Source organism: Chionomys nivalis, chromosome 21, assembly GCF_950005125.1.
Source record: "Chionomys nivalis chromosome 21, mChiNiv1.1, whole genome shotgun sequence".
NCBI lineage: Eukaryota > Metazoa > Chordata > Mammalia > Rodentia > Cricetidae > Chionomys > Chionomys nivalis.
In genome coordinates, this window is record NC_080106.1 from 19651100 (window position 1) to 19664923 (window position 13824).

Here is a 13824-nt window from a genome sequence, read left to right on the forward strand (position 1 = left end):
AAAAGCACTGGCTGCTCTTGCAGCGGATCCATGTTCAGTTCCCAGCACTCACATGGCAGCTCACAGCCAGCTATATAATTCCAGTTCCAGGAAATCCCACGCTCTCTTCTGGCCCCTTCAGTCAGCCGGCACATGTGTGGAATGCATACATACATGCAGGCAAAATATTCATATATATGCAATTTTATGTAGCAGAAATAGCCATGTTAATCTCTAGCAATGGACTTTCTAGTTTTGTTTACATCAGTGCCAGTCACTCAGCTGAAAACACTTAAGCATATTGGCACTGTGCATCTATTCATTACAGTCCCTTATGGAGTTTGGAAATCACCAAGTCACCCAAGAGTCTTTCCCACCCCCAAAACACAAACTTTCTGAATGAGATAAGGTGTTTGCTTGAGCTGCTGCTTAGAGGGCTTATGGGTTGACACTGAATTTTTCTCTTTATAAAATCAGAAGCAATAAGAAATTGTCTCCCAGAGATGGGTTGGGAAATCTGGTCCATTTGCCAGCTTCTTTGGGGTCACAGATTCCACCTTATTTCTTTCCATTATTTCTTCACAAAGCGTTTTCCAGTAGAATACATTCTCCCTGCATAAAGGGTACCTCTCACTGGGGAGTCTTATATAATGTATCCCTTTTCTTGTTATTTGGGGCATCAACCAACTTTGATTGTGTATGTACCATGAGATAAACACTTCTAGGCACTAAGGATGCAGAGATGAATATAGCACATGCCCTAATCTTAAGACCCGGTCTGTAGTAGGGGCATGTTCTAATGTGGTTACCAAGAGTTGAGCATGTTTTTAAGAGGCAGTAAATCTGGCCTGCAAGGGAGCTAAATACACCTGGAGCTTCAGTGGAAGCTTCCCAAGGTGGGCTTGCAAACCATGAGAATGTCGGGTTAGCTAACAGCCCAAACCTGTATGCTCATCAATCCAATCTATTTATGGCATAGATTTACTCCTGGGTCCTTTCTCACGTACAAAGCTCTGGCCTTCTTGGGTTCGAAGACATTTTCTACTCTTAGGTCACTAAGTTCTCTGAAGTATAGTTATTCAAAACTGCTAATGTGTGTTGTGTACAGAAAGTCAAAGAAAAGCTGGTATGTCACGCCATTGTCGGAGCCCAGAAGGGAAAAAGCTTGTTGATATCCGTGAACATCATCTGTGAATTTATAGCACCTCTCATCCAGCTCTCCACCAGGCAGCTCATATATCGACTGGAAAAGGTCAGTGGGGCTGGGCTAGGGAGGCTCGATGGTCTAGCCAGAGCCAACGTGCTTGTGCTTGCATGTTAGAGGCTAACCTAATTGGAATCCTGTTAATACCCATCCCTAGGACGCTATTGCTTCTCTGTTCAAGCTTCAGAGGCCAGTACACATTTAGCTGCATTCTGAATGTAAACCTATAATTCTATGAAATGCAAATCCTGTTTGCATCATTTCTAGTATGTCAGATCAAAGGGAAGGGGTCTATCAGTGCAGAGTATGCATGAAAATACGTGAATATTCCATCGTTTTGCTTTAAGTTCAACTCCCCCCCAGGACCCACGTGGTAGAAGGGCATAACCGACTCCTGCAAGGTGCCCTCTGAGCTTCCTGCTCTTTGCTTCTGTCATTCTTTCTTCTCAAACTCAGAAGCTTGGATGCTCCCCAACCTTGTTTCTCGTTGCTCACCTCCTGCCGATTGTTAGAATTTATCAGGGATGATGACGAGCACATCTGCATTACCTGGTATGCACAAGAGCCCTGTGGGGGCTTGGCCTTTGGGCTGAATTGTCCAGCTTACAGCTGTTGCGCCTCCTGCTGCTGGCCCAGGGCAGTGCATCTACTATGGTGCATTAGAATCTAAAGATATAAACCCTGCCAGAGGAGGGGCTTTCTCTCTTGCTTCCCATTCCATCAACTTTAGGCTCTTTGCGTTGTTCATCCACAATGGAGATGGAACAGCATCTCTGTGGGATTGAAAAGGTCAGCTGAAACTTTCAGCCTGCTCACTTCATGAAGTCCCAGAAGCAGATTCCATCTACTTATATTTGGAAGACAAACAGGCCCGAAAGAAGGGGTCATTTTAAAATAGATTGACTTCTCCAGACTTTGGTTCCTTCTCATGGCTAACCTCCAGATGGCCTCTTGCCAAAACCAGCCAAGTGTGGCTTCTTCACTTCAGAGCCATCTGCAGTGACACAGCAGCCTTCAGGGAAGGTCACTGTGTGGACAGTTCTCCGTGCTGTCTCCTGGGGTCTCCTGGGGACCCAAGAGCCACAGTTCAGGGGATGATGATGCTGAAAACAGCTGAAGACTCAGCCAAGTTGAAATGTGAAAGTTGGGGTTGGGTGATGAAATTAGAATGGGGAGAGAAAGCAAGCCAAAATGTGGAAACTGTTTTTTAAGGGCTATGCTTTATATCAAAAGAACCCCCAGATGATCAGAGTTCTTACCTTAGATCCCACAGGTTGAGGCTCCTGGTCACCTCCTACTGGTGCTAAAATGCCCCTTTTCAGATCACACAAAGATTAATGTAAGCCCCAACATTAGAGTGAGCAAAACCCTCTCACTCAAGAGCCATTCTGGCCCTCTCTCTGGTTGAAAACTGCAGTTCAGCAGTTCTCACAGAGGCAGCATCAACACTGCCTCCTCTGCTAATGGGGAGATCTATAAGAAAGATGCATGAGTATTTGCCAATGTAACAAGATGAGCATGTCTGTAAAGTGAATAATTTAAACAGAGGGGGGAGATTCACATGATTCAAATGTCTTAACTGTTGTAACAATTCCTCAAGTCTTTCACAAGCTGTCACAGATTTATTAGTCTTTGTTCAGTGATAGTGTGGCAGTGCGTGTAGTGTGCGCAGGGTGGCAGTGTGTGCAGGGTGGCAGTGTGTGCAGGGTGGCAGTGTGTGCAGTATGTGGGTGTGCAAGGTATGCAGGGTGTGCAGGTGGTAGGGTTGCAGTGCGTGCAGGGTGTGCAGTGTGTGCATGGTGTGAGTGTGTGCAGTGTGTGAATGTGTGCAAGGTGGCAGTGTGTACAGTGTGTGCAGGGTGTACAGTGCGTGCAGGGTGGCGGTGTGTGCAGGGTGTGTTGGTGTGCAGTGTGTGCAGGGTGTGCAGTGTGTGCAGGGTATGCAGTGCTCACAGGGTGTGCAGTGTTTACAGTGTGTGCAGGGTGTGTAGGGTTGCAGGGTATGCAGTGTGTGCAGGATGGCAATGTGTACAGTGTGTGCAGGGTGTACAGTGTGTGCAGGGTGTGCAGTGTGTACAGGGTGTGCAGTGTGTACAGTGTGTGCAGTGTGTGCGGGTGACAGTGTGTACAGTGTGTACAGGGTGTGCAGTGTGTACAGTGTGTGCAGGGTGTGTAGGGTTGCAGGGTATGCAGTGTGTGCAGGATGGCAGTGTGTACAGTGTGTGCAGGGTGTACAGTGTGTGCAGAGTGTGCAGTGTGTACAGTGTGTTCAGGGTGTGCAGTGTGTACAGTGTGTGCAGGGTATGCAGTGTGTGCAGGGTGACAGTGTGTACAGTGTGTGCAGGGTGTGCAGTGTGTACAGTGTGTGCAGGGTGTGCAGTGTGTACAGTGTGTGCAGGGTGTGCAGTGTGTACAGTGTGTGCAGGGTGTGCAGTGTGTACAGGGTGTGCAGTGTGTACAGTGTGTGCAGGGTGTGTAGGGTTGCAGGGTATGCAGTGTGTGCAGGATGGCAGTGTGTACAGTGTGTGCAGGGTGTACAGTGTGTGCAGAGTGTGCAGTGTGTACAGTGTGTGCAGGGTGACAATGTGTGCAGTGTGTGCAGGGTGACAATGTGTGCAGTGTGTGCAGGGTGTGCAGTGTGCACAGGGTGGCAGGGTTGCAGTGTGTGCAGGGTGACAGTGTGCACAGGTGGCAGGGTGTGCAGTGTGTGCAGGATGGCAGTAAGTACAGTGTGTGCACTGTGTGCAGGGTGGCAGTGACAGTTTGCTTTAGCAACCAGGCTTCTATAGGGTTTGGGGGGAGTTGTTCTGTTTTCTTTTAAATTAAGCACTCAGGGCCTCTCAGAAATATACCCTCTGTTTTCTGGGTTATATAAGTTCATGTTTCAGAATCCTAACACCTCATTCCACTTCATTTCCATAAACCTCTACCAGGGGAAATAAATGTCCCCGTGAAGGGAGGGGTGACCAGGTTACTGTTCAGAACTAATGAGACTTGTTACTTGGGCTCCCTGTACTTACTGTGACTTGCCTTTTTTCTTCTGTTACCCTTTCCTTCTGTGCAGAAGCCTAATACCATGCTGGAACCTGATTACCAGCCCTTGACTATAAAGAACGTCACCACCCTGCCTGTGAACGTGCTGCTCTCAACAACCGGACCCTTCTTCATATGTGAGACTGATAAGTCCCTGCTGCCCGCAACTCCTAAGGTAACTTGGCAGGGATCGTGTGTGTGTGTGTGTGTGTGTGTGTGTGTGTGTGTGTGTGTGTGTGTGTAAAAGAAAGTAGTAAAAATATACTGCCTAATTTCAGTCCAGAAAAAAATACAAAATGACCTGGGAAACCAATAGAAAAAACTATAGGTAATTGCAAATAAGCAATAACTTATTTCAACTCTCAGTCAGTGGGAAGATGCATGCAGAGTATACGACCTACCAACCCAGCAGGGAGACCCACTCGCTCCTGCCCATTGTAATGAAGTTAATCTCTACAGGGCAAAGACTTCCTACTAGGGAAATCTAACCAAAGACCCTGTCTCAAGGAACGGATGAGTCCAGTCTCCCAGTGAATAAGCCTGTCTGCAAGTACTGAGAAGCCTGATCCAAGCCGAGAGAGAAGGCTATGAGGCCACCCCAGTTGCCAGTCTGAGGCCGGAAGCAGCACTCTCTAAATAGCCCCATGAGGTGTCCATGAGATTCTCTACTGGGCATGGGGTCACAGTAGAATTGCCACAGACAGGTGACACCACAGGTTGTGGAAGAGGAGGGGTGAAGGGGAAATCCAGCTCATACACCGTCTGGAAAGCTCAGCCTTTCCTTCTAGAGAGATCGCCAATGAAGAAGTGGAAATGAGGGCAGAGAACAATTGCCAGATCTCAGAGGAGAGAGCCTTGACTTAAGGAGACTGTTCTGTGAGCCACACTCAGCAAGATGGACCTTTGAAGTGGGCAGGGACAGAGTGCTTGGAGAGAGGGTGTACCAGGCAGTGCCCATCTGACCTCTTTTGATCACAAGAAAGGAAAGGCCAACTAAGATTTCTCAGCATAGAAAACTAAAGGAGAGACAAGCCCCAAGTAAGACACAGAAGCAAATAAACTATGATGGGACTTAGCCAAAGAAAGCTCCTATAGCCTCAGAGACAGTACAGCTGATATACCCAGGCTCTGAACTACAAGGATGAGACATGAGCCCTCAAAGAGATGGCAGGTGTTGGCGTTATCTAGATATGGGAGCAATTGTGTCTCATGTCAACAGAACCCTAAGATATTTAAATGTTCTACAGATCCTTGAAATGGTTGATTACCTATCTAGACAGAATACAATCTCTATGTATCTAGAGAGCCTAATTAATCTGACTGTATGTATAACAAACATGAACAACTATTGACCTAATATTTAATACCTGTATAACTTAAAGACTAAGACTTCATGCATAATATTAAATAATCTGTAAACAAATGTGCAGCAAATGTATAAGTATCTTGTTCAGAGGTGTGTGTATATATGTCAATATGAAACTATATCCTAAAGGTTGTATCAATATACAAAATATCCTAAACAGAGGTAGAAACATGAATGTATACAATCTGACAGAATAACCTTGCATAGGTGCACAGAAATAACAAATATAATTTGAATTTGTATCAATATACAAAAACTATACCAATGTAAATTATCCATAAATAATAGCTCACAAATAATTCACTATTACCCACTACTATTATCCTTTTTAAAATAAACATAGTTTCCACCTCAACCCTCTACCTGATATAAGTAACAATCAACAACCCCTAAACAGTGTTCCCAGCCCTGAGTACAAACTTTTTGGGAGAGGGGGCATCATCCTCTAGAATTTCTTCACACTGTCATGGGGGCAGTGCTCTCTTTATGAGATCCTGCAAATGTAAAATGATGGTTAAGTTTCAAGATTACTGTCTAGTATAGTTGCAAATGATTTCTGAGCAGTTAATAGGGATTTTTCGAAGTTCTTATTTTGAGTTCTGGTCAGAACATCATGAGAAGGCGCACCATTTCCGTAGCTGGTACCCCCCACAAAAAAAACAGTCTTATAGTAGCGCTATCAGCATCACAACCAGGTGGAGTTGTTGCTATGGGGCCCCGGCTTCTTCCTGGAAACTTCAAATATTACTGCAGGAAAAGGATCTGTAGGAAAATCTAGTGTTCATTGTGGAAAACTTAAACATTATTCATAGAGACATACATTCAATAAAGAATATGATATAGACAAAATAGATGTGAAAAAAGTAATTTTTTTTCCTAAAGTCTTCCTTCTGTCCCATACCAGATAGCTCCCAATATGAGACAGAAACTCTTTTTTTTTTTTTTTTTTTTTTTTTTTTTGGTATTACAACACTGTTTTGCCTATTAGCTCAGGCTTCTTCTTTTTTTCTGTTCAATTTATTTATTTATTAAAGATTTCTGCCTCCTCCCCGCCACCGCCTCCCATTTCCCTCCCCCCCCCGCCAAGTCCCCCTCCCTCATCAGCCCGAAGAGCAGTCAGGGTTCCCTGCCCTTTGGGAAGTCCGAGGACCTCCCACCTCCTTCCAGGTCTAGCATCCAAACTGCCTAGGCTCCCACAAAGCCAGTACGTGCAGTAGGATCAAAACCCAGTGCCATTGTTCTTGACTCTCAGCAGTCCTCATTGTCCGCTATGTTCAGCGAGTCCGGTTTTATCCCATGCTTTTTCAGACCCAGTCCAGCTGGCCTTGGTGAGTTCCCGAAAGATCATCCCCATTGTCTCAGTATGTGGGTGCACCCCTCGCAGTCCTGAGTTCCTTGCTCGTGTTCTCTCTCCTTCTGCTCCTGATTTGGACCTTGGGATTTCAGTCCGGTGCTCCAATGTGGGAGAGACAGAAACTCTTAATGTTCCTTTTAACAACAAGCTTGGATTTAGAGAAGTGCAGAGCCATTGTCCAACTCTAAAACATATATATATATATATATATATATATATATATATATATATATGTTTAAATGTATGTGTATCCATTACCTGACCTCATAAATCATATTCCCTTTTCTCAATTATCCTTAGTGGATAATTATTTTTCCTTCTGTCAGCATTCAAACATCCAGGGTCTCTTGAATTTTTTGAAAATGTGTGTTTTCCTGTAGAGATAAGAGCAGGATACTGCCCCAACCCTATATGCTTTCCTTACCACCTGTATGGTTCTCATCATTGTAGATGAGCTGTCATTTCTCTTTTTCAAGAGGTTTCTACTTTTCAAAGTGAAACTTTATTAATTTTGATGGTATCCATAGTTGGCACCACCTGTTGATGTTATCTTAGACATGAAATTAACCAGGCTAACTTAAAGATAAACAAATATATTTTATTTATTATAAGGGGAAAACTCACACCACAGGAACAGAAGATCCAAGTTCTGCTCAACCGCAGGGTAAGCTACACAGAGAGCACACCTCAGTGGTGCACAGGTTTTTATCTCCCAGTCCCAGAAAGCCACGCCTAAACTAGGTTCCACCTCTTAAAGATTATTGGTTAACAAGGCTTTCCCCATCAACAGAGCACAGAGAACAAATGTATGGGAGGATGTGAAGATTCAGACATGAGTACCAGTCTTAATCAGAAGTCTTGGCCCACTGTTGTTGTTATGGTTGTAATGGAATAAAAGCAGATTCCCTCCCTGGCCCCCACAAATGAAGAGCCCATAGCAATGAAAGAGTGGATAGGAGACGAGATTAATGTAACTAAAGGATGAGATTTTCAGCTAACTTAGATAGACAGAATGATGAAGGGGTTTGGGGAGGAAATGCTATTAAATCTGCATCTCAGAAAATGTTGCCATGGAGATGTGAAGCATACACAGTGGGCTTCAGAGTGTCTTAGAGATGAGAGACAGGACATATGAGGTGAGTGCTGAAGATGGGGAGGGAAATATATGCACCAGACTCCACCAAGAAAATATGTACAAAACAGAAACTACTCTTCTCCGGAAGTATGGGTCAAAATATTTGGGGAAAGTCTCACGCTTTGGGTGGTCTCAGTGCTGTTGTCCCAGAGTAAGCCCCTTGTCCTTTTCCTCATTCTGCTACTAGCTGTGACCATAGCCTACTCATCCTTTCTTGGCCCAAGAAAACTGTAATGTGGACCAATTCCATGACAAGAATTAAGAAATGGAGGGCTGGAGAGATGGTCCCATGGTTAAGATCACTGACTACTCTTGCAGAAGACCCTATGTCCAGTTTCCAGTACCAACATGGTATCTCACAACCACTGTAGCTCCAGGTCCAGGGGACCTGATACCATCTTCTGGCCTTCATGGATTTCTACACATGTGTGGTACTCAAAAACTCAGTAGATGCACACAAATAAATGAATAAATATTTTTAAAGATTTTTTTTAAAAAATGATGGCCTGTTAGTGGTAGGGACACAGGGCGGATCAAGAGCTCCTATTTCTAGTAGTACTTTTTCAGTTTTCATATTACTTATTCATATAGCCTTAATAAAAAAATCAAATTTATTAAAAATAGAATGAATCAACAAGAAAAAACTGCATCCCAGTAGAAAGTCAGAAGAAGAGAGTCGAATTCACAGAAAGAAACAAAATGACTCTCAAACACAAGAAAACAGGTTCTGCTTTGCTCATAGTGGAGCAAACAGGTGTATGCACCATGCAATAAACCTGTCAGATTGGTGAACTCACAGAGATCTGCCTGTTTCTGTTTCTCAAGTGTTGGGATTAAAGGCGTGCACCACCACCACCCAGCATCAATTCCTAAATTCTTATAACCCTGAAGTTCTTAGCCGAATCATTTGCTTCAAATATCACACATACACACATGTGCACACACTCTCATAGCTATCTTAGTCTGTGTGTTGATGATCCAACAGTACTAGGCTTAATACTTAATAAGCAAATTAGGCTTATTTGTGGTCACAGTTCTTCAGGTAAAAGCATGGTGTCACTGGGAGAGCCTCGTGCTCTTCCGGTGGTGACAGAAAGCGGAAAGACAGGAGGATGTGTGTGGAAGACAACATGTGGGTCAGCCTTGCTTTGTAACAACCCACTCGTGTGTCAACTAACCAGGTCTCACTCCTGGACTCTATCCCTAATGACAATCAATTTCAGCATGAGTTTGAGGGACAAAATAATTTTTTAAACCCAAAAATTAGCATAGATATGTGTTAAAAGAAATATGTGCGAATGTATGTGTGTATGTAAAGATGTGGACACGCATAAATTTAATTGTCCTGTGTCATGTATCAGCTTAATTTTTAAAGTACAGGAGTTGGTGACTTCATATTATCTTGTTTGTAGCCTATAAAACTGGAGGTCAATGAAGAGAAAAACCTGCTGGTCAAGTTCGACCCCTCCTACAGAAATGACCTGAACAACTGGGTGGCGGAGGAAGTCCTATCAGTTAAGTATGTGGAGCACCCTCAGGTGGACAACCTGAGCTTGCGTGGAGAAGTGCATTACCCCAACCTCAGCTTCGAGATGATGGAGGTGGACTTCGGCTGCATCCTGAATGATACCGAGGTCATTCGCTACATCACCATCACCAACTGTAGCCCCTTGGTTGTGAAATTCCGTTGGTTCTTCCTTGTGGACGATGATGAAAATCAGATAAGGTACGGCCTCCCCAGGAAGCCCCCAGACCCGCATTGCTCACACAGTCTCTTTGTAGCTTTCCTCTGGGTTAACTGTGGTCTTTGCGCCTGCCTTTCGTGAGCATCTTCAGACTAATACGTCATTGCTGATGGAAATCACAGAGTCTAAAGTCGTGGCTCAACTCAAATTTCCAAACAGGGATCACATTTTTGAAAACCCTGCCACCACCAAAGTTAAGAAGGAATATTCAAAAGTTTGTTTTCTCTCAGGATCTAGTGGCTAGCACTCTAAAAGTCTGTCAGTAAAAATAAAGCCATTGCAGAGTTTTTAACTGATCACTTCACGTAGTAAGAGCACGTCACGTGAGATCTATCGTCTCAAACAATGTCAACAGGCGTGATGCACTATACAGGCTTCCAGAGCATCACCATTTCCTACCTAACTGAAACTGTTGGTACCCGTTCTCCTCTTCCCCAAACTTAGGTGATCACCCCTCCACTCTTTGATTTAGGAATCTGATTATTTTAGATAAATCATAGGTGGCTATTATAAAAGAAGCAATGACACTGTTAATAAGATCTGGGGAAAGTGGAACGCTGGACACTGTTACCAGGAGGAGAAGATGATGCCATCTGTGGGAAACAGTATAGAGCTCCTGAAGGAAGCTGAAAGTTGGCTCGGGGATGTGGCTGAGCAATAAGCATTGAGCCCTCACGTTTTACACATGTTTCACATACTGCAGAATTTCCATCCATACAAGCTGAATGATCTGCTGTATGTAAATGCTCCATCCTGTTTACACATTTGTGTTGGCATTTGGGTTGTTTGAAAGGCTTATCTTTGGGGGATAATGCTGCAAGCAACAGACCTCTTTCAGATTGTGCTTTTTGTCCTGCTGGATAAACACCCAAGAGTGAGATTGCCGGATCAGATGGTGGTTTTATTTACTTACTTTTACTGCTGGGGACGGAACCCAGAGTTCAGTGTGTGCTAGACAAGCACAGAGCTACTGCCCCAGGTCTGTTTTAATTTGAGAAGCCTCGGTGCTCAGTCCCATAGCAACTGCCCCGTTGTGCGTCCTGGCAACAGCAGGCTTCCCTCACCACACTAAGGCTTCTCTAACAGCTGGGAGGGGCCCGCTTAGGCTGTGATTTGCATTTCTGCGATGATTGGTGATGCTGGAGGGTTTTGATGTCACTGCTCACAATGTGTACATTTTTGGAGAAATGTCTGTTCAAATCCTTAACCCATTTTTAAATGGGCCCATTAGTTTTGGGCTTTGGGGTTTTGGTTTGGCTATTGGATTGTAGGAATTGCTTACTAGTTTTGGAAATTAGCCCCTCCTCGGTTGTACAGCTGGTGAGCTCTCACTAGCTCCATAGTTGGTCAGCCTTTTCACTCTGTTTGCCTTTTCCTTTGCTAAGCAAAGCCTTTCGAGTTTGATGCCCCCACTTACTTTTGTCTTTGTTACATCAGCTACAGAGTTTTCTGTATGCATGTGTACATGTTCATATATCTGCAGTTCCATGTGTGTGTGTACAGGCATGCATGTGCATGTGTGTACGTATGTGCACATGCATGTGGAAGCAGAGGACAGCCTGGGCGTTGTTCTTCAGGCACCAGCCACCATGGGTTTTTAAATTAATGTGAAATTTTAAAAGTTAGCTTATAAGGAAAGGGAGAACTAATTATATTATAATCTCAACAAAATATTGGCAGTGAATAACCATGGGAATTTTCATCACATATTTATGTGATTAAATGACATTTTATAGTCAAAAGAATTAGCTTCCAATAGGTCTCAGTATGGCATTTTGATACATACTTCACTTTGATTGGTTCTTCTTCCTGATGGTCCCCCATCTCTCTGCCTTCCTTTCCCACTGAACTCCCCACCTTCGCTTTGCTCTGTCTGTGTTCTCCACCTCCCTCCCCTAAAGCCTCTAATCACTCCATTCTCATGCCTCCCTTTCTAGGCTCTAACTGCAGAGTCGTATCTCCTGCCCTGCCAAAGCAGTTTGAATTTGTATTTCCCTAACAGATGAAAGTTTGGAGCACTATTTAAAATACTTATTGGCCATTGGCATTTCTTCTTTTGAACACTATCTCTTCAGATCATTGTCCCATTTATTGCTTGGCAACTTTGTTTCTCTGGTGTTTAATCTTTTTAACTTTTTCCTATATTCTAGATATTAACCCTTATCTGAGACATGGCTGCCACAGAATGTCTCCCATTCTGTCTACTTAGTCTGTAATGGTTTGGTTGGTTGCTGCATGGGGCGGGGGGATGTTGCTATACAGAAGTTTTTTTTTTTTTATTTCACATAGTCAGTCCCTTTGTCAGTTCTTGGAGTGGTTTCCTGTACTATTAGGCATCCATTCAGAAATTTGTTGCCTATAGGTGTGTCCTGCCGTGTTCTCCTTCTACCATTCCAGTGCTTCAAGTTTTTAATTGACCTCTGTGATCCAGCTTGAATGATTTTTGTACCGGGTGAGAGCTATGGGTCTAATTTTATTCTTATGCAGGTACCTGTGGTTTTTGTGGCAGATTCTCTCACTACACTGGAGCTTGTCTGACGGACCAGTGAGCCTCTTAACTTTCCATATGCTAGGCTAACAAGCACATGCTACCGTATCAGGCTTTCTATGTGGGTTCTGGTGATCAAACTCGGTCTTCATGCTTGTATGGCAAACTCTTTACTAACTGAACTTTGCTCCCCTGCCCCTACCGTTTTGGGTTTCATTTTATTTACTTTATGGGTGGGGTTCATGCCATGGCATACATGTGGAGGTTGGGGTACACCTATAGGAACTTAGGCTCTCCTGTGTGAGGTCCAGGATAAAACTCAGGTTATCAGGCTTGGCAGCCGGTGCCTTTGCCTGATGAACCATCTCCCTGGCCTCTAGAGTTTCCCCAAAAGCATTTCAAACCCAAAGTATGGCCTATATACATTGAGTGTGCACCCCCATTGAGCTTCATACTTCTTGTTCTGAATATTTAGATGGATTTCTGTTCTGGTCCATATATGTGTTGTATGTCTAGACACAACAGAGCTAGAAAATAGTGGGTGATGGTGAGGACCTCATTTTCTTCTTAGTCCATGACCGGGACTGACAGAGTAATGTCCACTTCCTTCCTGCATGTTTTGACAGCCCGGTGTCGAGCTGTGGATGGTGTGCAGCCTCTTTAACTGAGGAGACCTCTTATTATGTCCTTAGTGGCTTGTCAGTGCTTCCAGTACAGAATCCGAGTCTTACATGTGACAACGGCCCTTTTCTTGCCTCTGCTCGTTACCATGGTAACAAAGGCCCGTTCTGAATGCCTTCTGTAGACATCTAGCAATGACCCAGTGTCTCATTGAAGCTGGCAGCCCATTCCTGGGCCTGGGCCTGAGCCTTGGAGCCTGCTCATTAAATGCCATGGACTGTTTGGTCTTGGAACAAAATTCTGTAGATGAACATTTAAAATAATTATGGAAAAATCAGCCAACCTGACCTAATACACTTTGAATACCCGATTTTGTGAAAGTATTCTGATGTAACACAGCTAAATGAGCTTCTTCCATCTGGGAGCAAGGGCACGCTTTATTTATTTTTTACTTTTTGAGAGGCTCTTTCCATAATTAAAATAATGACATTTTAAAAATGCATTTGGCCAGTGCTGAATATGATACATTGAATTTTTCATCGATTCAAACATCTATCAAACCATTTTTCTTTCTCTCTGCAGTATCTTCCTTTATCTTGATAGTGAGTCTCTCTTTATAATTCATTTGTTCATGCAGTCAAAGAGTCATTTGGCCAGAGTTGATAAGTAGCTCAGCTGTTACACCAGGGACACGAACATGGACAAGACATGAGCCTCCCTGAGGCTAGAGGGGGAAGCAGGTGTGGAAACCATGGAGGACATACTGTGGTGACACGTTCAGAGATGTCACGTCCACATGTCCTAGAGCAGAAGCGGAGGGGGATTCCAAGTCATAGGAACTGAGTATGGATGTAAGCTGGACTTTTAAATCACAGAAACCCACACCTTGGACAGAACTC

At 44.0% G+C, this 13824-nt stretch overlaps 1 protein-coding gene across 1 annotated transcript in view; it reads left to right on the forward strand.

The window, feature by feature from the left end:
* Hydin (HYDIN axonemal central pair apparatus protein) overlaps positions 1 to 13824 on the forward strand; it is a 310664-nt gene that overhangs the window by 148026 nt on the left and 148814 nt on the right. The window contains exons 21-23 of the mRNA XM_057753452.1: positions 1088 to 1231; positions 4248 to 4391; positions 9484 to 9797. Of these exons, the coding sequence (XP_057609435.1) occupies positions 1088 to 1231; positions 4248 to 4391; positions 9484 to 9797 (602 nt within the window). The remainder of the gene's footprint in view (positions 1 to 1087; positions 1232 to 4247; positions 4392 to 9483; positions 9798 to 13824) is intronic.